The sequence below is a fragment of the Entelurus aequoreus genome, linkage group LG21 (genome assembly GCF_033978785.1).
Source record: "Entelurus aequoreus isolate RoL-2023_Sb linkage group LG21, RoL_Eaeq_v1.1, whole genome shotgun sequence".
In the NCBI taxonomy this organism is placed as follows: domain Eukaryota; kingdom Metazoa; phylum Chordata; class Actinopteri; order Syngnathiformes; family Syngnathidae; genus Entelurus; species Entelurus aequoreus.
Window position 1 is genome coordinate 24,131,684 of NC_084751.1, and position 25,228 is coordinate 24,156,911.

A 25,228-nucleotide genomic window follows, 5' to 3' on the forward strand; every position below is an offset into this window, starting at 1 on the left:
GTCCTCCTGGTTGTGTTGCTGTAGTCCGCTGCTAATACACTGATCCCACCTACAACTGTCTTCTTTGCAGCCTTCATTGTTCATTAAAAAAATTGCAAAAGATGTCCAGAATACTGTGGAATTATGAAATGAAAACAGAGCTTTTTGTATAGGATTCTACGGGGTACCATAACTTCCGTTACTCGGACTTCGTCACGCGCATACGTCATCATACCGCGATGTTTCAGCCGGATATTTCCCGGGAATTTTAAAATGTCACTTTATAAGTTAACCCGGCCGTATTGGCATGTGTTGCAATGTTAAGATTTCATCATTGATATATAAACTATCAGACTGCGTGGTCGGTAGTAGTGGCTTTCAGTAGGCCTATTGATGTCATCAGTGTTTGAATCTGACAGGTGGAGTCGGGGCCACAGAGAAAATAGTGTAACGTAGTGGAAATGATCGGGATCGCCCCCAAAAATGTAATCTCGTCTTCTTTCTTTCACTCCTGATAATTCCTGAAAGTTTCCTGAAAGTACGCCCACAACTTTTGGAGTTATTTTGCAAACAAACTTTTCGCTGGTGACACAACATTGAGTAACTTTACCGGGTTGTTCCAACGTTTTTTTTTGTTTTTTTCTTTACATCTTTTTTTAATGTTAGTTTTTCCTAAAATTAGTTTTCTATACGGCATTATACTTTTTTGTTGCGACCAAATATGAACTTTTACTTCTGACTTAACAACTTTATTTTCTATTGCTTACTTTTGTGTTTGCATGTTTCCAAACGTGCATCATTGTTTTGGAACTTTCTTGTACTAACTTTTTCTTGTCGTGACTACATTTTGGATCGTTTGTAACTGCCGGTGTTACCGACATTACACACGTGTTCTTGTGACGTTGCGAGCGTATTCACGGAACTTTCGGATTTTATCTTTCAACCTTCCAATCTTATTCTTGGAACTTTAGGACTTTTTTCTACCCTTCCTACTTTATTCAACACCAAGGGAAACAACTGGCTCCCCAAGTACCACCATAATGGCCAACATTAAAACACAGTAGCGTAGTAGGCTTAGGTAGTCATTAAGAACAAGACAGAGGTTTTATTTAAGTATATCTAATATGTGTGGCCTCTGTGACATTACACACAGTTTGAACAGTAACACGGTGTTTGAATATTAAATTAAATGATTTTTAAATGATTCTGGAATCACTGTTCTTTAACTTGACCTTTTTTTTATGGCTACATGTTTTCATATGACTTTACGTATTTTTTATCGTCATACTTTCTGCCAACTTTCTTGGAAAAAACATTTTTTTACCCGTAACTTTGCGACTTTATTGTCACAACATTAACTTTTTCACGCTCCTTTGGAATTGTATCGTCAAAAAATGTCTACCTTATTCTTCTGGTTTTTTGTGTGTCGCATTGCAATTTTATGCTTTGAACATTTCAACATTATTTATGCATCATTTTATGATTATGTCAGCAAAACTTTTTAAACTTAATTTATCGTTACTTTTTACCACAATTTAAAGTGTTTTCCAACTTTGTTTTGTGTAACATGTTATTGTTTTGCATGACATTACTCCTGTAACTTTTTTTTCCTGTACCTTTATGAATTTTATTCAAATTTTCATTCACATTGCAACTTTATTCTCGTAACTTTTCACACATACATTTTTAAATGAAGAGGTGAAATTGATTTTAGGAATATTTAATGCTGTTAAAAATGTCTATCATTTTGAAAACAGCCTCTCTTTAGAAAGTGATTCATGTGTTTGAGCGACTACTTTAAAAATAGAGAAGGAGCCCCCAAAGGCATCCTAACAATAACTAGTGAGAATTGACAAGAACAGCTGCCCTAAATGACCCCCCCCCCCCCCTGCACACACACACACACACACACACACACACACACACACGCACACACACACACACACACACACACACACACACACACACACACACACACACACACACACACACACACACACACACACACACACACACACAAACACACACACATTCTTGTATTTCTTACCTTCTTGAGACCTCCAAAAATGCCTACCTCTTTAGGACCACCCTTTGTAGATATAGAAAGATTTGTATTTACAACATTGATAATATATACATACTATGCAAATATAAAAAAGCTTGTTGGGAGAAATGAGTTGGAATTTCACACACAAAAAAAAGGTCACAATTTCACAAGAAAAATTTAGAATTTTGGCAGTATTATAATAAAAGTCGTAATTTTACTCAACGCAAGTAAACATTTTACAAGAAAAACTGAACATTTGTGCAATATTATGATAAAAGTTGGAATTTTACTCGATAACAGTCACGATTTTACAAGAAAAGCTTAAAATGTTGGCATCTTTATGAAAAGAGTCGTCATTTTATTCGACAAAAGTCACAATTTCTTAAGAAAACTTTAAAATGTTGGCAATATTATAATAATAATCGGAATTTTACTTGGCAAAATGATGACAAAAGTCATCATTTGACTCAAAAAATGTCACAGTTTTACATGAACAACAACATTTTTTAGAATTTTCTATGACAAATGTCACCATTTTGCATTAAAATGTAATAATTTGACATAAAAAATGTAATAATTTTACGAGAAAATGTTGCAATTTTACAGAAACAGAAAGAATATGAGAAATTGTTCCCAATTTTATAAGAAACAAATCGACACTTTGTGAGAAAAACTGCTTTTAGTGAATTTTTTATTTGATTTAAATTTTTTGTTTGTAATTGGATTGTAATCTTCATTATTTACTTCAAGTTATTACAGTATGTCTCGTACATATTTGTATTAAAAAAACAAAACATTTTGGCCAAAGGGGGCGCATTTCAATTTCTTACACACTTGTTATTACATACGTTGGCCAGAGGGGGAGCATTTAAAATTTGTATACACACTTGTTATTTTATACGTTGACCAGAGGGGGAGCACTTTTAAAACCGACAGTCAATTTGAAAAATCCCTCCTTTTTAGCTCCACCCTAATTGTGATAGATTTCACCACCAGGGGTGCAAATGAGACATTCTCTATTAGATGCAATGGTTTTCTGTATTTGGACCATGATTTATGTCCTAACTTGTCACACCGGTGAACAAATTAAGACATACAAAACTAGAAGAGGTATGTCGTAATTAAGAGAATACAAATTGATTACTTCTAATACGTTATTATTTCTCGTAGGTTTACAACTGTTTCCTATAATTAGTTTTTCTCGCAGTTTCATTTTCATAACTTAATGTTACAACTTACATGTTCTTTAAATGCATTTTTTTCCAGTAACTTTTGTGATTTTACAGTTGGGGATTCTGCTCATGTTTTCTTTTTTCCTCTTGACTTTAGAACTTCCGTATTGTAATGTAAACATTCAACTTTTTCTTATTCACCGAACTTCATGACAATTTAGCAACGTCAGGATTTCATTCCTGGAAATTACAATTCAATTCCACTAATCTTACAACTTTACAAACTTCATTAGCGTTAACATTTTCTCCAAACTATTTTATTATTCTAAACTAAGATTTGATTGACTACTTTTTTCTCGTTATCCTTCCAATTTGAGTAACTTTATTGTTGGAAGTTAACACTATTTTACAGTCATTTCCATTTACTTTTCAACCTATTTGTTTATCGTAACTTTTTCCCCATCAGTGCAATCTCATTTTTGGAAATCCATCCATCCATTTCTACCGCTTGTCCCTTATGGGGTCGCGGGAGCCTATCCCAACTGCACATGACCGGAATGAAGAAGTAAATCCAAACAACCAATTTCTTGTGATTTTTGTACTTTTTTTTTGTAACTTTGCATTCTTCAAACTTGACTTTTTCTTTTTACATCTGTTTACCGTAACCTTTTTCGCTTGTGCAATCACATTCTTGGAAATTAAAGAGTAAATCAAGGTATGTGCGTTTTTTTTAACCAAATATTCTCTGAACTAGACTAGATATATACACATACTGTAGGTGTATACATATATGTATATTAGAGGTGGGGGGAATCATCTATTTTTAGATACATCGCAAATTTGAACATGGACGATTATAGAATCAATTGGTAAACGTTAATCGATTTATTTATTGTAAAAAAAATAATGAAGCCAGTTGTAAAATTTGGCTGACTGCAGCTCCTTATTTTAAGGCACTTATGGTCCAGTTGTGCACATTTTCATTGACTTAATAAATGTGGGAATTAATTTAACTTTCTTATTCCAAAGGAATTTTTTAAAAGTTGCATGTGACAAACGCTTATTTAGTGAAACAAAATGAAATGTTTAGTGCATCAATATACATAGATACATAAATGATCGATTTTTAATCGAATGTTGAGGTGGCCAAATATTCCCACCTCTAAGTACTTTTTGTAACTTGATTTTCTTTTAACGTGACTTACTTTTGTAAGTTACAATTTATTTATAGTAAGTACTTCCTTCATGACTTTACTTTTCAGCATCTTCCTGTCATTTTCCCATAGGAACACACATGCTGTATCTCGGCAAGAAAATGCGCAAAGCGTTGAAGGCCTCTTGGTTTCATCAAAAGCTGTGCAGTTTGGATTTATTGTAATCTAAATGTACATTTAAAAAAAAGTCTGCCCCATGTCGTATAAGCATTTGAAACCCACAGATTCAATATACATCTTGTCATATAGTACACAGGAGGGCGATAGTAGGCATGAAGGTGGCGAGGTTGGTAAAAAGGCTCCAAAACAAACATGAATAAATACAAAGTGCTATCCTTAGCAGAAACAAACCAAGGTTCATCCTTTGAAAAGGAAAGAAAAAAAGAGAATGTGAGTAAGAGCATTGGTCTAGGTGTTAATAGACATGGCGTCTACTCGCTAAACAAACATGTGGACTTTTAGTTCCGAGCGTCCATCTGATGTGCGTAGTCAGGAGCGGCTTTTCTTCATCATCACAACTCCTTTCATCCCGGCACCGCCAACACGTGTCGGGAGTTACCGTGTCAGTTAAATGAAATGGAAAAAATAATAAAAACAGATTTAGGATCCATCCATTTTCTACCGCTGTCCCTTTCGGGGTCGCGCTGGAGCCTAGGATCTTAAAACTCAATAAAAACATCTTGTCATGCGTGCTGCAAAGAAGTGCATGCTTTAAGTAGTTAAGGTAACCCATCCAAGCACTTTTATTAGATGGAAGTCAGAAACACACACAGCAGCTTGGTCGGGGGTGTGGAGTATTTATAGGCGGGGCCAGGAGGCCAAAGGGGGCGTGTCACAGGAAGGCTGCCTGTCGTATTTTCACTAATGAAGAAAGGAGAATGCAAATTGATTATCACCCTCATATATATTTAATATATATTTATAGATTTATAGATTTGTAGATGTCTTTACTCTCACTCGGATGATTGCTCTGCCTCTTTTTTGCTTACATGGAACAAAAACAAAAAAAAATGGTGACAGCCTGAAATTACAATCACTGAAAAAGAAACCGTGGGGGAGAAAGGATTTTTGAGGAGGGTGTGTGGGGGGGGTGCTGCTGTCCATCACTGACAGTTGCAGCAGGTGGGGGGGCACAGTCTGCTCCACACCCGGACATCAAAGAGGCGGCGGAGGCTCCTTCCCCGCGGAGGCGCGCTCGTGGAGCTGGAGGTTCTCCAGCGCCACGTCTAAAGGCATGACGTCCACGCAGCCCATGGCCCCGAAGTCGGCGAAGTCCCGCCGCTCGTCCTCGTCCGAGGAGGAGCTCTCCTCGTGCATCAGTGTGGACAGGAGCAGCTCCTGGACAAAGAGGCTGCGGTCGGCGCGCTCGCCCTCCAGGTACTGACGCTCGGCCTCCGACATCTTGGGCTCATTCAAGCTGTACGGGAGAAATGTGGTTAGTAAAACACACAACGTGTGCTAAACTGCACACTACTGCCACCTGCTGGCATGGAGGTCTTTGTCTGACATCTAAAAGGAGCTTTGTGGTACTGAAATACTTTAAATATAGTGCATAAAGCAGTATTTCCCATACTGTTGGGCTACTGAACAAAACAAATAATTTGGTGACCAACATTGAATATGCTATTTTTCATATTGTTGATTTCCTAACAAGATAAGAGGGTATTTGTCATTAATTTAATGACATGAATAGGATTGTATTTTTCATATTGTTCATCTTCTGACATGAATATAAGATGGTAGCTTTCATATTGTTAATGTAAGGATATGGATATAAACGTTATTTTTCATATTCATTTAATGACTTGAGCATAAGACTATTTTTCATATTGTTGATTTAATATCATGAATAGGACCGTATTTTTTATATTGTTAATCTGTCATGAACATAAAATGTTTCATATTGTTGGTGAAATGACATGAATAAAATACATAATTGTTCACATTGTTAACCTACTGACATGAATATAAATCAGTATTTTTCATTATGTGAAATTTACTGACATTAACATCAGAAGCTATATTTTTATTACATTAATTTCCTGACATTAATATCAAACTTTTTTTGTCACATTGTTAATTAACTGACATGAAAATACTTTCTTTTCATGTCTAATATACTGTACTGTCAATAATATATAAGTCTGTATTTTTCATATTGTTCATTTACTCACATAAGACGGTATTTTTCATGTTACATTGATGCTCAACATATGCTATTATTCATATTGTTACATTATTGACCCAAATTTAAGACTATTTTTCATATTGTTAATTTACAGAAATTAGTATATGATGGTATTTCTCAAAATATTGATTCACTGGCATTATAACATCAAACGATATTTTTTATATTGTTAATTCACTGACATTAACATAAGATATTTTTCACATTGTTGAGTCATGGACTCAAAAAGTTAAAGTACCAATGATTGTCACACACACACGAGGTGTGGCGAAATTATTCTCAAATGTAGAGAATAATTTTGTCACACCTCGTGTGTGTGTGACAATCATTGGTACTTTAACTTTAAAGGCCTACTGAAATGTTTTTTTTTTAATTTAAACGGAGATAGCAGATCCATTCTATGTGTCATACTTGATCATTTTGCGATATTGCCATATTTTTGCTGAAAGGATTTAGTAGATAATATCGACGATAAAGTTGCAACTTTTGGTCGCTGATAAAAAAAAGCCTTGCCTGTACCGGAAGTAGCGTGACGTCAAAGGTTGAAAGGCACCTCACATTTCCCCACTGTTTTCAATGCAGCGAGAGCGATTCGGACCGAGAAAACGACGATTACCCCATTAATTTGACCGAGGATGAAAGATTCGTGGATGAGGAACGTTAGAGTGAAGAACTAGAGTGCAGTGCAGGACGCATCTTTTTTCGCTCTGACCGTAACTTAGGTACAAGCTGGCTCATAGGATTCCACACTCTCTCCTTTTTCTATTGTGGATCACGGATTTGTATTTTAAACCACCTCGGATACCATATCCTCTTGAAAATGAGAGTCGAGAACGCGAAACGGACATTCACAGTAACTTTTATCTCCACGACAATACATCGGCGAAGCACTTTAGCTATGGAGATAACGTGATAGCACCGTGCTTAACTGCATATAGAAACAAAAGAAATAAACCCCTGACTGGAAGGATAGACAGAAAATCAACAATACTATTAAACCATGGACCTGTAAAAACACGGTTAATGCTTTCCAGCTTGGCGAAGCTTAACAATGCTATTGCTAACGACGCCATTGAAGCTAACTTAGCAACCGGACCTCACAGAGCTATGCTAAAAACATTAGCTATCCACCTGCGCCAGCCAGCCCTCATGTGCTCATCAACACCCGTGTTCACCTGCGTTCCAGCGATCGACGAAGGACTTCACCCGATCACAGAAGCGGTCGGCGGCCCGGAGATGGAGGAAGTAAAGGTGAGGTTGGCGGCTAGCGCGTCTGCTATCCATCTCAAAGTCCTCCTGGTTGTGTTGCTGTAGTCCGCCGCTAATACACCGATCCCACCTACAACTTTCTTCTTTGTAGTCTTCATTGTTCATTAAACAAATTGCAAAAGATTCACCAACACAGATGTCCAGAATACTGTGGAATTTTGAGATGAAAACAGAGCTTTTTGTATAGGATTCAATGTGTCCGCATACTTCCGTTTCAACGATTGACGTCACGCGCATACGTCATCATACATAAACGTTTTCAACCAGAAGTTTAGCGGGAAATTTAAAATTGCACTTTATAAGTTAACCCGGCCGTATTGGCATGTGTTGTAATGTTAAGATTTCATCATTAATATATATAATATCAGACTGCGTGGCCTTTAAGACGGTACTTTTCATATTATAAAAACCTGCATATACAATTATTTTATTTATATTAAGCCATCGACCCAAATATAAGACATATATTTTTCATATGAAGTTCAACAAGTATTCAGGATGATTTCATTGATATTGTTAAGTTACTGACACAAATACAAGATGTTTCAACTATACTGTTAAATTAGTAAGCCAAATATTAACAAAATTTTTCCACTAGAAAGTAAAAGATGTGTTGTCTTATGCTTGAGGTCTTAAGATGTATACATGCCAACCAGCAGAGGGCCAAAGGACAGAATTCTCCACAAGCCAGTCAGAGCTTTTCTTCCTGTCACTCACACACACCAGTGACATGGAGAGATACAGCAGTGACACAGGCACAAAAAAGGGCCTCATAAGCTGCACAAGTTAGCAAACAGAGTAATTATGATGCTGATTTCAAAATAATGATGATCAAAGAAGCAGAGTCATCAGAGCGGCTAAGAAATATGATACCTCCAGTTGGTATTTCACTCATACTGAAACAAAAAAAACAAAAAAACATTTTGTCTTTCTTTTTTGAAATACTTTTTACCAGAAGGGCTAATAAATGAGTGACGGTCAATAATGAGATTCAGCAAACGTTTGTGTGTATGTGAGCCACCCACCGTGCTAATAGGAACTGGGAGTTGTGGGACGACGACGACAATGGGTTGCTTTCGGTCGTGGCGCCCGGGTTGGTGGCAGCCGTGCTGGGCGGGGGGATGACGGCGGCACCGGCGGCCGAGTTGGCCGTGTTGTTGCCGCGCCTAGTGGCGTGGCGGCCCGTGTCCACCTGCTGCCGCGCCGCCTGCGCCTGCTGCCGCTCCATGTGCAGCTGCATTTGGAGCTGCTGCAGTTGCAGGGCCGACGGCCCCGACGAGTTTATCTGCCCGCCCGCCGCGCGTCGCACACCTGACAGCTGTGACAACAACTCTGCAGGAGAGACACGCAAACATCACTTGAACAAAAAGTTGTAATGAGGTAAGATTTTAGATGTTTAGATTCAACACACTAAAATACAACATTTGTCACCTTGACACGGCAGACATATTATGGACCCTCGGAACTTAAACAGATTGCTGGTCGAACTTGGAATTTTGACAAAAAATATAGCCCACTTTGGTTTTTGTTGCATTTTTTTTACTTACATCCACAGTGTAAGAAGGAGCGCTATCGACGGTCCTTTCTACCCACAATCATAACACTTTACAATGTACTTATGTAATTGCAGTGATGTTTTTTTTCGTGGTGTGCAATACTGATGCATGTGTTTTTTTAATTGTATTTTATCTTTTATCTATACATATTAGTGAGAAATATGTAGTATTTCATTACGCTTTACTTTTGTTACTGTATGTAAAAACTTGCACTGCAACAATGTAATTTCCCAATTGTGGGATAAATAAAAGACTATCCTATATTCCAACACTAACTAGGAACCTAATTGGTTCTTGAACAGGGTTCATAAATACAAGTTTGTATCTTTAAGCAGATTTCTCCATAAGAAACAATGTAAACATGAATAACGGCTTCCAGCCTCAAAAGTCCATATTTTAGAGAAAGTTTGTAAGACAATATGAAGCGCTATATAGTACTGTATATCAAACAAACATTACAAGGGGGTGATGGATAAACTAATTAAGTCAAAACAACTAGCTGAACTGTCAACGCACGCACGCAGGTCGCTACAATTATTAGGGATAAAAAAATAAAGTCCACTTTACCTTGTCGGTTAATATTTTCTGTGTTCAGTGGAAGGGAAGGGAGGATGCAGTGTTTACAATGCGGTGGATACTTTCTGAATTTTTTAGCCACACATGGCTTGTCTATTGCGGTCTTTGGATTTATACTGAGCTTAACAAAAGGCGAACCACACAAAGTAGCAATTAGCACAATAGCTAACAACAGCACTATGCTGACTGGATGAGCACCGGAAATTATTTAACCTGCCCATAAGCAACATTTTTTGGACTGAAACGAAAAATTTCATCATACGTCCGATATAGCTCCTAATCTTAATAATACCCCGGATTTCCACTGGAGCCGTAACGGTTGCGGAACAGCACAGCCACGGCGGCTGACTCTTAATGCTTCAGTCACACGCATTTGGTGAGCATTGCTTGTAGCGTGACCAAGGATGTGGAAATAGCAGATGCGTGCAGTTAAAAGTATATTTATTTGCAACAGGGAGATGCACAGAAAGCAGACTAACAAGTAGAATGATCCAGCACAGAAGGAGGGACCCAGGTGGAACTAAATAAAATGTCAGAATAATTGTATCTAAGTTATCCCAAAACTTTGTGTTGCCATGAGTTCCCGGCGAGAGGACAAAAGCTGTCTTTGATCCTACCAAGCAAAAGGCTTGTAAAACTCCACTGTGTAGGATGGGAAGAGACATGAAGGTGTCGGTTTATTTGATGTATTGTAATCCACAGGAAGATTTTATCTTGACCCGAGATCTACAAAGCGGAGAGGAAGCAGGACGTGACTCCCCTCGAGGCACCTTTTCTTTTAACTGTTTTTTGACCAAAGGCAGCGGCTGTTTACGACCCCCTTCCTTTAGAAACAGCTGTTGCCATATAATAAGGGAAAGTCCAAATAAAAGAGGAGGCGTACAATCTTTCGTCAGAGCATGGTGGGAGACTGTGCAAGAGTACAGCCCAGACGTTTCTCCTCAATTGAGCTAAATTGAATTATGTCTGTTTAATTCCTTGCTTCTTTGTCTGTTTAATAGATGTCATCAGTGTTTGAACCTGACATATAACTAATTAATGACAATCAGGTGTGCTGGCAGGACAAGGAACAGAAAGTAAAAGGTGATTCAAAACATAGACCACACAGAAAATAGTGACAAAACAAGAGCACCAGGACAGGAAGTGATTCAAAAACACAGGAAGTATAAACTAGAAATAAGAGCACAGGACAGGAATTAAAACGGCAAAAACAGGAAAATACAAACATCACCAAACTGTCATTAGCAAGTAAAGACAGTAGCACCCCATCCTATAGCCGATAAAAGCCGCTTCAAGTTCCACAGAAAGTTCAAAAATAAAGGGAGGGTGGAGGGAAGAATGGCGCAGAGTTGCCAACCTGCGTCCCTGCATCAAAGGGCCAACAGTCCAGGCCATATGTCCCCGCAGCCAGCGGGGAAGAGCCAGATGTCCATGGACTAGCCACCAATGCGGCCGACGGCGAGCGCCAGACGGGCGCCTTTGCAGCAGGCGAGTATGGCGAGCGCCAGACAGGCGCTTATGCAACAGGCGAGTATGGCGAGCGCCAGACAGGCGCTTATGCAACAGGCGAGGACGGCGGGCGCCAGACAGGCGCTTATGCAACAGGCGAGGATGGCGATCGCGCCAGATAGGCGCTTATGCAACAGGCGAGAATGGCTGGCGCTTTTGCAGCAGGCGAGGACAGCGAGCGCCAGACGGGCGCTTATGCAGCAGGCGAGCGCTAGATGGGCGCTTCTGCAGCAGGCAAGGAAGCTCAGGCGACTTGAGAGGGACAGGCAACGACCCAACTGGGCGAGTGACAGGCGGCGCCGCCAAGACAGGATGGAACGATGTCGACATTGTGGACGAAATCACTGGTGCAAAAATAAGTACCTGCAGCGACATTGTTGAGTTCATCCCAGCAGGGAAACATGGTAGCATCGTGGATGACCTCAACGGAGCAGAAAGTCTTGCTGGAAGCGACATCGCTGATGAGGTCATCCAAGCAAGGAGGCATGGTAGCGGCGTCGTAGAAGACCTCACTGAAGCAAAAAGTAGCTATGCCTCCCCAGCTGCACAGCTACTCATAGCCTCCCCCTTAAGGGACGGAACCCATACGCCCCCAGAGAGACCAACAAACGACAGGGATGGGTGGGAGGGAGCTTGATGAGAGGCTGAAGAACGCTTCAATGTGGCAATCAGTGCCAAAATTTTGTCAAGACGCTGGGCCATAGAAATCTCCGCGGGGTAACTCACTGACTGGATCATTTGTCAGGATTTGGTGAGCGTTGCTTGTAGCATGACCCTAAGGATGCGGAAATAGATGGCATGCAGGTAAAAGTATATTTATTTGCAACAGGGAGATGCACTGGAAGCCGAATAACAAGTACAATGATCCAGCACAGAAGGAGGGACCCAGGTTTAACTAAATAGAACTAATTAATGAGAATCAGGTGTGCTGGCAGGACATGTAACAGAAAGTAAAGGTGCTTCAAAAAACAGCACCAGGACAGGAAGTGATTCAAAAACAGTAGAAATTGGAAATAAGAGCACTGGACAGGGATTAAAACGCCAAAACACAGGAGAACACAAACATGACCAAACTGTCATTAGCAAGCATGACATCCGTTCAAGTCAATGTGTTGATGTCCACTGCCGGCGAACCCCTCGCGCACGGCACCGCCATGCCAGTGACGGACCGCATCCCTGCACTAAATATACGCAGATCTTCTATATTAGTCAGACAGCGCAACAGGGTAGATTCATTTATCTAATATCTGTTTTGGGGGACAGAAAGTAATGCACAAAGTGAGTGGTTAGCGGAAGTTGTATGAGATGTGTGTACGTGTATAACACTCGCCAGGGATTATGTTACTGCGGAAAAAAGTCTGTGCTATTTCGCTGCACGCTGGAGTTACATCAAATGGCAGTGGGGATTGGCTGACAGCGGAGATGTAACGTGGCAGCGCCGTTCAGCAGCCGTTACACATTCCAGTGGAAATCCGGGGTAAGGCAGTGCCGTTGTGATCAAATAGGCTCTGCAAGCTGGATCCCAGCACTGCTGAGTAGAATTACAGCAGCGGCTTCTGAAATGTACCGCTTCTATTGGAGGATTTTATCGGACCTTTTAGATGCATGCCGATCTAATCTGAAACATGTATTTTTGTTGTTATCAAACTGATATCCAATATCGGAATCGGGACACACCTAGCAATAATAAGACTTTTTGACTTTCTGCCTGGATCAATAAGACTTTTTGACTTTCAGTCTGGATTATCATTATCCATGCACTTTTACTTCATATTTTATGATTCTATTTTGAATGCTTCTGACCAACGAGTCGGCGAACACACATCTTCTTCCCTGGTGCACTCACCTGCGATGGGGTCCATGGCTTCTCTGTTGCTAGGGGTGAAGGTGGAGCTCTGCGTTGACGTGGAGGAAAGCCCCCCCGTGGAGCCGCTAGTAAAGTGCATATTTGTGCGCCGCGCTCGGGGCCCGCCGAGTCCCCGCCCGGGGTGGAACATCCTGCGTACGTGCCGAACACTGCTGGACTCGTCTTGGACGAGGGGGGGGCCGTTAAGGCTGAACAATGGGACTGGTGGGATAGCACCGTGCATAGTTTATACAGGACATTATCAATTTTTTGCTCTCAATGTTGTAAGCGGACTTCTTAACTTAACTTTCGTTAACAGAAGGAATTATTTGTATTAATCTTGTAAAACAAAAGGCAGCGAAGTAACCCTATGTGTTTTAACAAAGCTCACGATGTCATCAAAGTGTTATGTTGATATTAGACAAAGGAGTAAGCTAACGGCTATGTAGCCAACAATTTGATGTGACTTCATGACATATGGTTTTTAATACACACAGCTTGCGTTTGCCGTATAAAAAACATGAAAGTTTCGATTAAAACCTGGCAGTGGCTAACATTTTTGCAACAGGTTAGTACAAACTCCAATAGAGTAACTTTGACTGGCGTTTAGTTTTTGGCAGTAGGTCCTGAAGTCATTGAGCTGTAACTCTTAACTACTGTACGGCATATTATTGTGCTGCACGGGATCATCGGGTGTACAGCGGGAAATTATCCGATATCACTTAATTAGCCCAGAAATTGTTGACTTCTTTACTACAAATAATGTATCTTTGTTCATATTGTTATGACAACGACACGTCGTGACAGGCAGAACAATTAAATGCTCTTCCACTAGATGGCAGATTGAACATAATTAACCTGGGTATCCACCTGATGCTATTTATACTACAGAATAGGTCATGGCACTTTTGAATAGCATAAACACCACGGAAAAAGATGGATGGATGGATGGATAAACATTGCTTCTATTTAATTTATGCCTATTTTTGCCATTTGGTGAGGTGTATTAAAAGCCTTGCATTGACAAACAAAATAAGATTCATAGACAAGAGAGATATGCGCCCACTATAACTTCATTTAACTAGTACATATGGTCGCTAGTGTGTGTGTGTGTGAGAGAGAGTGTGGACACAAAGGATATTAGATCTCTGGGTGCTCGATGTTCGAGTGTGAGGTGGGCTGTGAAGTCATCTGTGACGTGGTTAGGATCCCCCCCGGGCAAGGCAGCGCATATCGGACAGATCTGAAAGAAAAAGGTACACATTGAGACGATTTCTGTCGCCTCTGATCTGCTTGACTGATGCTAAGCTGCTGTCATGTCTGCCACACGGTCTAGCTCCTCCTGCATAAGCGCCTGAATCGCATAACACAGTGAGAGAGCTCACAAAGGACTGTACTCCAAGTTAGTTGCCAGGGTAACAATTAAGGATAGGATAAATTACCTAAATATACATATTGCAGCCTCCTGAGATAACGATATATATCACAATATATTATTAGGTATATAAATGATAATAGAACCATTTCCAAAGGCCCCTTATAAAAGGAAATAGGAAAAACAATGTTACAAGGCGATCTGATACCAATTAAATATTTCAATTATTTTCCTATTTCCTTGTATTACACACAATATTTTGAGCAAAATAAACTTAATACAGCAAATTAACTAAACCTAAGCAAAAACTACTATTGGCTCAAATCTAAAACTGTCCTGGGTCCAGGGACTTATTTCCAGAGTTTGTAAACAATAACAAAAAACAACCGAAAAAAAGACTGTAATAATAAAAAATATCGAGCTAATCAATATTGACAATATTATGATACTAAACTTGGTATTGCCACTCTCGATATTTGTATTCCGCCCACCGTTTACATTCAAGAGCTCTAGCTTAGCGGTTAGCATAGCCTCTTGTGTAGTGTAGCAGGTTTAGCTATTCTTCGTCTACCAGTAATAATGATACTTGTAAGGATCTTACTTTATTTACCGCCATGAAGGCCAGGATTAGTTAACTGCTATCTCATGAGCCGCTATCTCACTAGCGAGGACGCTCGCTACATTGCGTTGAGGATAGGTCGTTCTCTGGTTGGTACTGTCAAATTAGCAGGAGACAGCTAGAATGTGTTATCAACATGCATTATCACAATATGACGATAGTATTAAAAGCTCTATTTTCTGCCAAATGTATATTGATAGCGTCTATACAGCGCAGCCTTAGTTAAAAAAGTAACTTAAAACTCACCTTACTAGTAAACTTTTGAATGGAAAAAAATGCACATAAACATAGTGAATGAGAACCTCTTAGATAATAGCAAACACCATCAGACATAACATTATATTAAAAATAAAATTGAGTGTAAATATTTTAAGACATATCTCATCGCTGGAAGCCGCTGTGATACCTTATAAAAACTAGTGTCCCTTGAAAACCAAACAGTTCACGCTTGACGTAGTACTCACCACCTCAGTTGAGGTCTCGGCGTGCTCGGAGGTGACGTGCTCCTGTAAGGACGTCTCTGTGAAGCCCATCTTCCCGCAGTAAGGACATGTAAACGCCTGAGGCTGCTCTACTGAGAAGGTGTCTCCGCCATAATACAAATCTGCAAGATGAGGCACAGAGATGGTTATTACTATGGGTCAATATGTACAGTAGGCTGTTATTTTTTCTCATCCATCGCTTTTAGCATGAGTGAAGAATGCGTAAAAAATGCACTACCGATCAGATAAGTACGAATGAGAAAGTGACGATACAGTATTATCTACTCATAGCTGGTGGTTGTTTCAACACACTGCAGCTTGTCCTGGATAGTCCGACTCCTTAATGCTTCAGTCACACGCAATATTCTCACAGGAATGAGGCACAAAAACAGTGGTACCTACTGTAATAAAAGGGACCTATTATGTTTTATTTTTCTTCATTTAAAACACTTCCTTGTGGTCTACATAATATGTAATGCTGGTCATTTTGTCAAACTTTTGCATGGATTATGTTTTATAGACCATCTTCAAGCAGCTTTCTGACTGTCTCTTCAGGAGGCGCCGTTTTGCGTGGGTGGTCTTATTTACGTGCCTCCACTTCAACTGTGTCTTCTCCCGTCAGCCTGGTTGTAATTTTTAGTGCTTTCATAACGAGTCTACTGAGAGATACAAGTTTGAACTATACAGTACTTTGTATTAGAAATGGCAGCAGCGGAAGATGCATGTGCATGTACGAGCTAGTCTGCCCCACAACAAGAGGATCGAGAAAAAGAAGGAGCTTATTGACTATGTCAATCTACAATGGCGGACTCGTGCAAAACTCTTTAGGTAAATCTGTACCATATGTCCATATTTTGATATATCCGCTGACATCACAGGTTGAAAAAAAAAAACGTTACAAATTGGGCAAATTCCTCATGCTTCCTCCAAACGGCTCGTTTGGAGGAAGTATGAAGACAAGATTGTTTTATAAATATCTCAACCAATTCCACCTTTGTTTGATTAAAATTTTCGGACCATATGGCGATCACTAATACACAGAAACAGAACAGGTAGGGATGGGTACCGAATTCAATAGTTTTATGGCACCAACCGAATTCCATCGGTACTACTGGGTATCGATTCACGTAAAACCAAACCGTGCCATGTTTCGGTACCTTTTTTGCACGTGCATGCTTTTGGTTGTGCTGCTCTGATGGCTGCTCGTGCTGCTGCCGTTTCTTATGCCCTTTGGTGTTTGCAAGTGTTTCCTAAGTGTATTATTTTATTCTGTGTTGTGCAACTGCAATAAGTTGGAGTTGGACTGATCACTATGGCGACTTTTGGACAAAAACCTCTCTTGCACTGACGTCCTGTTAAACAGCTGCTCAATCACGAGCGGCGACGAAGCTGCCACTGTAACTCCAAAACCGCATGGCTGTCTCTCGGTCAATGAGAGCAACCCCACCAGCTGATCTGTCCTATGATGTGAAAATACCAGCGGCTGCCATATGCTTAAAATTAGGAAAATACGTAAATATTACATGTGAATGTGCCCGTTACTACATCATATATATACTTACAGCATGTTTATAAAATTGATGTTTTTAGATGTCTTTGAAAGTTCTTTATAAGCAGAACAGATCAAATCCCATTACCTCTATTGTTAGCTGACATTGCAAAAAGGCGTGTGTTCTTGTCTCCCTTAGGGTTTGTGAATGATGGGCAAAATTCCTAAAAAAAAACGTGCAGTTCCCCTTTGAGTTTCTGGACAAATATACACTGCTATCAGTTTTTATTTATCCAGCTAACCATACAATAACTGTGCTGCTCATTAGGCTGGTTACAAAAATACAAACAATCGACATTTGTCAATTTGAAAGCATGAACAGGCAAAGTCCTAATAAAAACAAAGCATCAAGTGTGTATGTAAAAAAAAAAAAAAAGTCAAAAATAGCAATTATTATTATTATTATTATTATTATAGAGGTTTATTTGAAATAGGGACAGATACAAAAACATAGACATCTGAAACAGTTATCGATGCATGCATCACAGTGTTTGTAGCCAAAGCTAATTTACAACACTTGTCCCCAATAACAAGAAACAAAACAGCACTAACGGTAAATTCCTCAAAAACAAATATATTTTGTGACGATAATGTGTTTATAAAGCGGCACACAGGCACAAGGTTTAGGTGGCAGACTGGCTAAAATGACAATTAAAGCTATGACTGGCTAAAATGACAATTAAACCTATTTTTCACACAACTCGCTATCAAGCTAACAATCTTACAGTAGAGTGTCACAAGGTGAAAGGCAGCTTCGTGGCATGACCCCAAGATGCAGTAGACAAGAGGCAGATGGTAAGTAAAATAATATTATTTAATAAACAAAAGAAAATGCACTCACGAGGAAGAACACATAACTAGGAGTGGAAAAGAACGAAAGAAGGCAAGTGAAAATATAACTGCACAAGACACGGAACTTATTTTTAGTAGGAAACAACTCTTTAAGCAAAGCAGAACAATAGGCAAAGATCCGACCTTGTCTGCAAGACAATGCCGGACTGAAATAGGAGAATGATTGGCAACCGGGTACAGGTGTGTCCCGATTGCCAATCAATGACAGGTGTAGGAGCCAGCGCTCAGTGGACCGACAGGGGAAGTGAAACTACAAAAAAATAGTACTGGACAGGAACTTAAACACCACACAAATGGGAGATTCATCTTTCAGAATGGGGAAGAACATTTTTTCATCACAATTTATTTCTTACACACAATTCTTCATAACTTTTTTTGGGATTATTTTTGCTGCTGTCTGGTTTTAACTTTTATCTTATGTAATGCATTTTATTCCGTTTTTATCAACATTTTTTGTTTTGTTTATATAGTGTTTGCAGTTCAAAACACGTTTTAATAAATTTGCTAAATACAGTTGTCCCTTACTACATCTTGCTTCAAATATTGCAGCTTACTTGTATTTTTTTTTTTACAAATCACTTTTTTAAAAGCGTATTAGACATGTTTTTGCCTAAATTAAATGTTAAATTCAGTTTTATTTATGTATTGTATTTAATACATTGCAGTATTTGTCTTATTTTTTATTATATTGCGGTACGTCTGGTACCAATTAACTGCAATAAACGAGGGACGACTGTAAACTATAAGTAACATCATATGTGATGACATTTTTGTAATATTACTATAAAATTTTTTATAAAAATGCATTTGTAATAAACACCTTGCACATACATTTTTGCACTAACATATTTGCATATTTATACTGCATTTGCTGACCTGGTATTTGTTTACTTTATTTTCATTTTATTTTATTCTCTCAATTGTTTTTATTCTGTTGATTATCTAACTGTTTTTGTTGAGGCCAAATGCAACGCAATTTCGTTCTGCAAACATCATCGATGCTATGCTGAATGACAAAGTATTTTAATCTGAATCTTAGCCTAGGAATGGTACTCTTTGCAGTTGAATAAACAATTAGGACTCACCACAATATAGAAAAACATGATATTGCATTAGTATAAAACTTCACTGCATTTAAAATTTCTGTAACTTCATTCAAATAAATATGAGGCCGTACAGCCTTACATAACCGCTGAGAACCATAATAAGAATTATAATGTGATCCCCAAAAAGATGTCATTTGAGGTTGGAATGAGGTGAGTCGAAATGCTAATAAAGCTTACCATAGTCTACCCTGGTTAATATACACTGCATGGGATGCTCTGTGGTGTGTCGCGTCGTCGTGGCGCCACTCTCGTAGCACGACGCGCAGAGGTCGTAGTCGTAGCAGATAAGACACTTGAAACGCCTTCCTCGAAAATTTCCCTTTAAACACGCATCGCAGCTCACACCTTTGGGACGACAAGAAGCAAAACATTACTTTGAGTGACTGAGTGTTGTTTTGGAGCAGCAAACATTGACATTCCAGCTGGGCGAACATACACGCACACGCACACGCACCCGCACACAGACCCACACAATCCAGTGCTTTGATATGAAACATTAAAAGTAACTTTTTGTTTGCTATCGGTGCCCATGCTGGAAAGAATGGAGTTGGACCTATTCAGTCAACATAAGTGATAACATAACCTTCTTAAAGATGAATAAAACGGTGAAAGGTCTGAGGTCAAAAGCTCATTCGACCACAATACAAAGAAAAATGTCACTAAAGCAGGAATGGGAAAACTATGGCACGAGGGCCGTATGCAGTGCATAAAATCATTTCATCGAGCACTCCATGCATTTATAAAGAGCAAACTCTAAAATGAACAATTATAAAAAATAAAAATAAACATATTCCACACTGACTACGTTTGTAAGCACTAAATGTTGAATTTCTTAAATATTTTTTTGTGTGTGTATTTTCACACCCACATGTGTATTCCCAGTGTCCATGTGCACTCTCTAATGCGACTATTGGTAATGCACCATGTGCCTTTCGTACACAGGGCTTATTTCCTTTTAGCGGCCGGTAAATGTATTGTTTTTCATGTTGACCTATGACATCAGACCAAAACAAGGCATCTTTGCGGCTCCTCACAAGTCAACAGCACAGTTCTTGTTATACTTGATGTCCGCTGAAATATTGGCACGGGTTACAAATATTAATAATAATAGTAATAATAATAATAATACCTGGGATTTATATAGCGCTTTTCTAAGTACGCAAAGTTGCTTTACATGTAGAACCCATCATTCATTCACACCTGGTGGTGGTAAGCTACTTTCATAGCCACAGCTGCCCTGGGGTAGACTGACGGAAGCGTGGCTGCAATTTTGCGCCAACGGCCCCTCCGACCACCACCTATCATTCATCATTCAATTCACCGGTGTGAGTGGCACCGGGGCCAAGGGTGAAGTGTCCCGCCCAAGGACACAACGACAGCGATTTTTGGATGGTAAGAGGCGGGGAGCGAACCTGCAACCCTCAGGTTTCTGGCACGGTTGCTCTACCCACTACGCCATGCCGCCCCCAGTATTACATCTGTAATGGCTATGCTGATGTTAAATAGCAAACAGCATCAACAAATGACCCAAGATTGTGCCACAAACATGACACTACTACCAAGAATGTCTCGTAGTTGCTGGTCCGAAGCAAAGAAAGACTTATGGGAGAGAGTTGTTTAGAAGAAATCTTCCAGAACGGATACAAAACTTTCAAATGTCTGGAGGTTCAATCAATAAGCTCTGTGGATGATAGAAAAAGTTTTAAGTCAGAAAGAAAAGACAGTTTGTGCCCGGATACCGCTTCAAAGGAGAGTTGCTATTGTGTACACAATTGCCTCTTGTTGCGAATACAGAGTTATTGCTAATCAGTTTGGAGTGCACAAATGCACTCCAAATGTTTCAGTCAACATATTTTACTCAAGCTGTTGCGCCTGACATATGTGATCGCATTAATGAAATCACACACCTTTTGTTTAGCGGAGTTTCCATTTAGTGGATTTTTTTCTATCGGGTTATCTCTTAAAAAGGTGATATCATCATGTACAACTGGCGAGGAGAGATCACATTCCAATTGTTGTATGACTTGGCTACGATGTGTGCGTACCTGCACCTGTTTTTCTGGCAATGCGTAAACTTTAAGTTCCTTTACGGCGCACATTTTTTTTAGCATGCATGCGTCCTTATTCCTTTCTGACCGTTGGTCCATTTCGTAGCGTGGGAAAACGTAATGCGTTCAGTTACTGTTGAGACAAGCTTGAAAATAGCGAGCAAAAATGCACAAAGGGGGACATTATGGACATTTCAGACCCAAAATTATGGTCGTTCTCCCGACAAGTCAAGACCATTTAATCTTTTTGATCGCCATGTGATGACAGCATTGGTGCAAACACCTGCTGGCGCGCTTTACTGCTGGTAGAGAGAAGGAGATTCACGGCCATGTTTGGATTATAGTTGAGTGCAGTGGTAACATGAAATGTAAATTGTTACAGTAATTGCTTTGGTAAGATGAAATACTCGCTCAGCAAAAAAAAAAAAAAGACTAGACAAGAAGTCTTTAGTCATTTTTTTTAATCAGGACTTTCGTCAAAACATGCCAAGACACCTTCTCATACCAATCACACACTTCCGGCTTCACAATAAAAGCGCTGCGCATCACATCCGGTTTACCTACCGTAACAAAATAAAAAAATTGTCTTACATTACGATCATGCTTTGTCAAATATGTTTTGTAATGTAATCTGTGGTATTTTTACCTAAATAAATGTTTTCTAGGAGATTGACGTATAATGTACAATCTTTTATAACCGGTTCTGATTCATAGTCGGCAATTACAGAATGTTTAGTAGGTTGAATAATACATTTTGTTAATAAACAGATAAGACTAAAACATTGTCATGCAGAGATATGAATACCATTATCGTGTACAAGATGTAATGTACAGAATATCAGAAACATTTATGCAGGTAGAAATATCACTAATTACAATACCAAACATCTTCACAATCAAACCATGATCGTAACCATCCACATTTTGTGTTAATGCGTGAAACTGATATCTAATTTAATGGAAGTGTAGCTCCTCCTTTGAATGTAAGTGCTCCGACAGCATTCTGTATTCCTAAAAAAATACAAAATTTGGCAAGACTCCAACAGACTGCAGGTATTTTTTTGTATTCTCATTAAAAGGTGTGATAAAAGTTAAAGTGCCACTGATAGTCTCACACACACTAGGTGTGGTGAAATTACACTGCGTTTGACCAATCCCCCTGTTCCACCCCCTGTGAGGTGAGGGGAGCAGTGACCAGCAGCGGTGGTCGCGCTCGGGAATCATTTTGGTGATTTAACCCCCAATTCCAACCCTTGATGCTGAGTGCTAAGCAGGGAGGTAATGGGTCCCATTTTTATAGTCTTTGGTATGACTCGGCCTGGGTTTGAACTCACGACCTAGGGCTGACACTCTAACCACAAGGCCACTGAGCAGGTTTATAAATACAAATAATGTCCTTCTTGTGTTGAGCTGTTTAAAAAAACATGTTTAAAAACATTTCATGAGAAGAAAACTAATTGTCCAGTCATTGGAATAAAAACTTGAAAATTATCGTTCTAGGGTACACCTGTTAAGGACAAAAAAGTATGTTTATCTGTGACTAATCACAATTAATTTTGAGTTAACTATGAACAGAACTGCGATTAATCGTGATTAAACCAAACAATTACATAAGGCGACTCGGTAAAGAATCTGGGTATTATCTTTGACCCAACTCTCTCGTTTGAGTCACACATTAAGAGTGTTACTAAAACAGCCTTCTTTCATCTCCGTAATATCGCTAAAATGTCTTCCATTTTGTCCACTAGCGACGCTGAGATCATTATTCATGCATTTGTTACATCTCGTCTTGATTACTGTAACATATTATTTTCGGCCCTCCCTATGTCTAGCATTAAAAGATTACAGTTGGTACAAAATGTGTCTGCTAGACTTTTGACAAGGAAAAGAAAGTTTGATCATATTATGCCTATACTGGCTCACCTGCACTGGCTTCCTGTGCACTAAAATGCGACTTTAAGGTTTTACTACTTACGTATAAAATACTAAACGGTCTAGCTCCATCATATCTTGATGATTGTATTGTACCATATGTCCCGGCAAGAAATCTGCCTTCAAAGAACTCCAGCTTATTAGCGATTCCCAGAGCCCAAAATAGTCTGCGGGCTATAGAGCATTTTCTATTCGGGCTCCAGTACTATTGAATGCCCTCCCGGTAACAGTTAGTGATGCTACCTCAGTAGAAGCATGTAAGTGCTATCTTAAAACTAATTTGTATACTCTAGCCTTTAAATAGACCCCCCTTTTAGACCAGTAGATCTGCCGTCTCTTTTCTGCTCTGCACGAAGGAGAGGGGGGGCACAGATTAGGTGACCACAGATGATACGCTAGTTGTTCAAAGTCGTGACCTGGGGTGGACCACTCATCTGTGCATCAGTTGGGGACGTCTCTGCGCTGCTGACTTGACTCCACTCAAGATGATGTTCTGCTGGCCCCACTATGGACTGGACTCACACATTATTAACTAGATCCACTCGACGTCCATTGCACCGGTCACCCAGGGGAGGGGGGGTCCCCACATCTGCCACTGTCACGACATACGTCACATACGTATACGCCCTCGCGCAGCAAAGAGGTAGCAGCATGGGTAAAGTTAGCTGTGATGCTAGCGCAGCCGTGCGAGTGGTAATACGAGAGAGAGAAGGTGCGAATCTGGTAACAAATGAAGGAATAATCAATTCCCCCAAAAAACAGCAGGGGGTCCATCGTCTGGCGGTGGTTTGGCTTCAAGTGGGAATATGTCGAACAGACAACCGTAATTTGTCAAGTGTGGGGCAAAAGCGTTGCTATAAAAAGTAGCATTACTGCTAATATGTAGCATCATTTGAAAAGTCACCCGCTAGAGAATGAAGAGTGCTTACAACATGCCGCATGTCAACATCTCCGTTCGGTGCCACACGCCCACACCATCAAAATGCAGAGGCAAACATTTCCAGATCAACACCGTATGAAAAAAATAGTGATTTTTTTAGTTGTGATTTCCTTCTCTGCATGAAAGTTTTTTAAAGTAGCATATATTAATGCAGTATGAAGAAGAATGTTTTAATGTAGACACATTAAAACATTGAAACGTGCCAGAAAATTGAGGGTTGCAGGTTCGCTCCCCGCCTCTTACCATCCAAAATCGCTGCCGTTGTGTCCTTGGGCAGGACACTTCATCCTTGCCCCCGGTACCGCTCACACCGGAGAATGAATGATGAATGAATGAGTTGTAAAAATGAATGATGGGTTCTCACTTCTCTGTGAAGCGCTTTGAGTGTCTAGAAAAGCGCTATATAAATCTAATCCATTATTATTATTATTATTATAGAATCATCATACTGCTGGGATTATATGCATCAAGTGTTCATTCAAGGCTAAGGCAACATATCGAGATATAAATCGTGTATCGCGATATGGCCTTAAAATAACGCAATATTAAAAAAAGGCCATATCGCCCAGCCCTAGTTGATTGGCAACACTAAATTGGCCCTAGAGTGTGAATGTGAGTGCGAATGTTGTCTGTCTATATGTCTTGGCCCTGCGATGAGGTGGCGACTTGTCCAGGGTGTACCCCGCCTTTCGCCCGAATGCAGCTGAGATAGGCTCCAGCAGCACCCCCCCCGCAACCCCAAAAGGGACAAGCGGTAGAAAATGGATGGATGGATGGATGATTGAAATAGTGTAATCGTTTGACAGTCCTGCTTAAAATAAATCACAACAGTTGGTTGATGGACCTGATTCTAATGTGTCAAAGTGAACAATATGATATACGGCATTGCTTTGAAAGTGTATGTTAAAAAAACGGTGTACTATTACGACTTGATTAACAGGCATTACTAATCAATCACCTATCGGTGCT

General features: G+C 39.7%; 1 protein-coding gene across 2 annotated transcripts in view; it reads right to left on the reverse strand.

Moving 5' to 3' along the window:
- Positions 1–4,648: 4,648 nt before the first annotated feature.
- The window catches only part of kcmf1 (potassium channel modulatory factor 1), a 21,584-nt gene continuing 1,004 nt past the window's right edge, over positions 4,649–25,228 (reverse strand). Inside the window, exons 2-7 of one of the 2 annotated variants that reach the window (XM_062031216.1) lie at positions 19,517–19,684; positions 15,815–15,954; positions 14,498–14,599; positions 13,357–13,546; positions 8,895–9,201; positions 4,649–5,829 (exon numbers count right to left, since the gene is read on the reverse strand). In XM_062031216.1, the coding sequence (XP_061887200.1) occupies positions 5,568–5,829; positions 8,895–9,201; positions 13,357–13,546; positions 14,498–14,599; positions 15,815–15,954; positions 19,517–19,684 (1,169 nt within the window). In that variant the 3' untranslated portion in view covers positions 4,649–5,567. The remainder of the gene's footprint in view (positions 5,830–8,894; positions 9,202–13,356; positions 13,547–14,497; positions 14,600–15,814; positions 15,955–19,516; positions 19,685–25,228) is intronic. The other variant, XM_062031217.1, reaches the window with a different exon arrangement.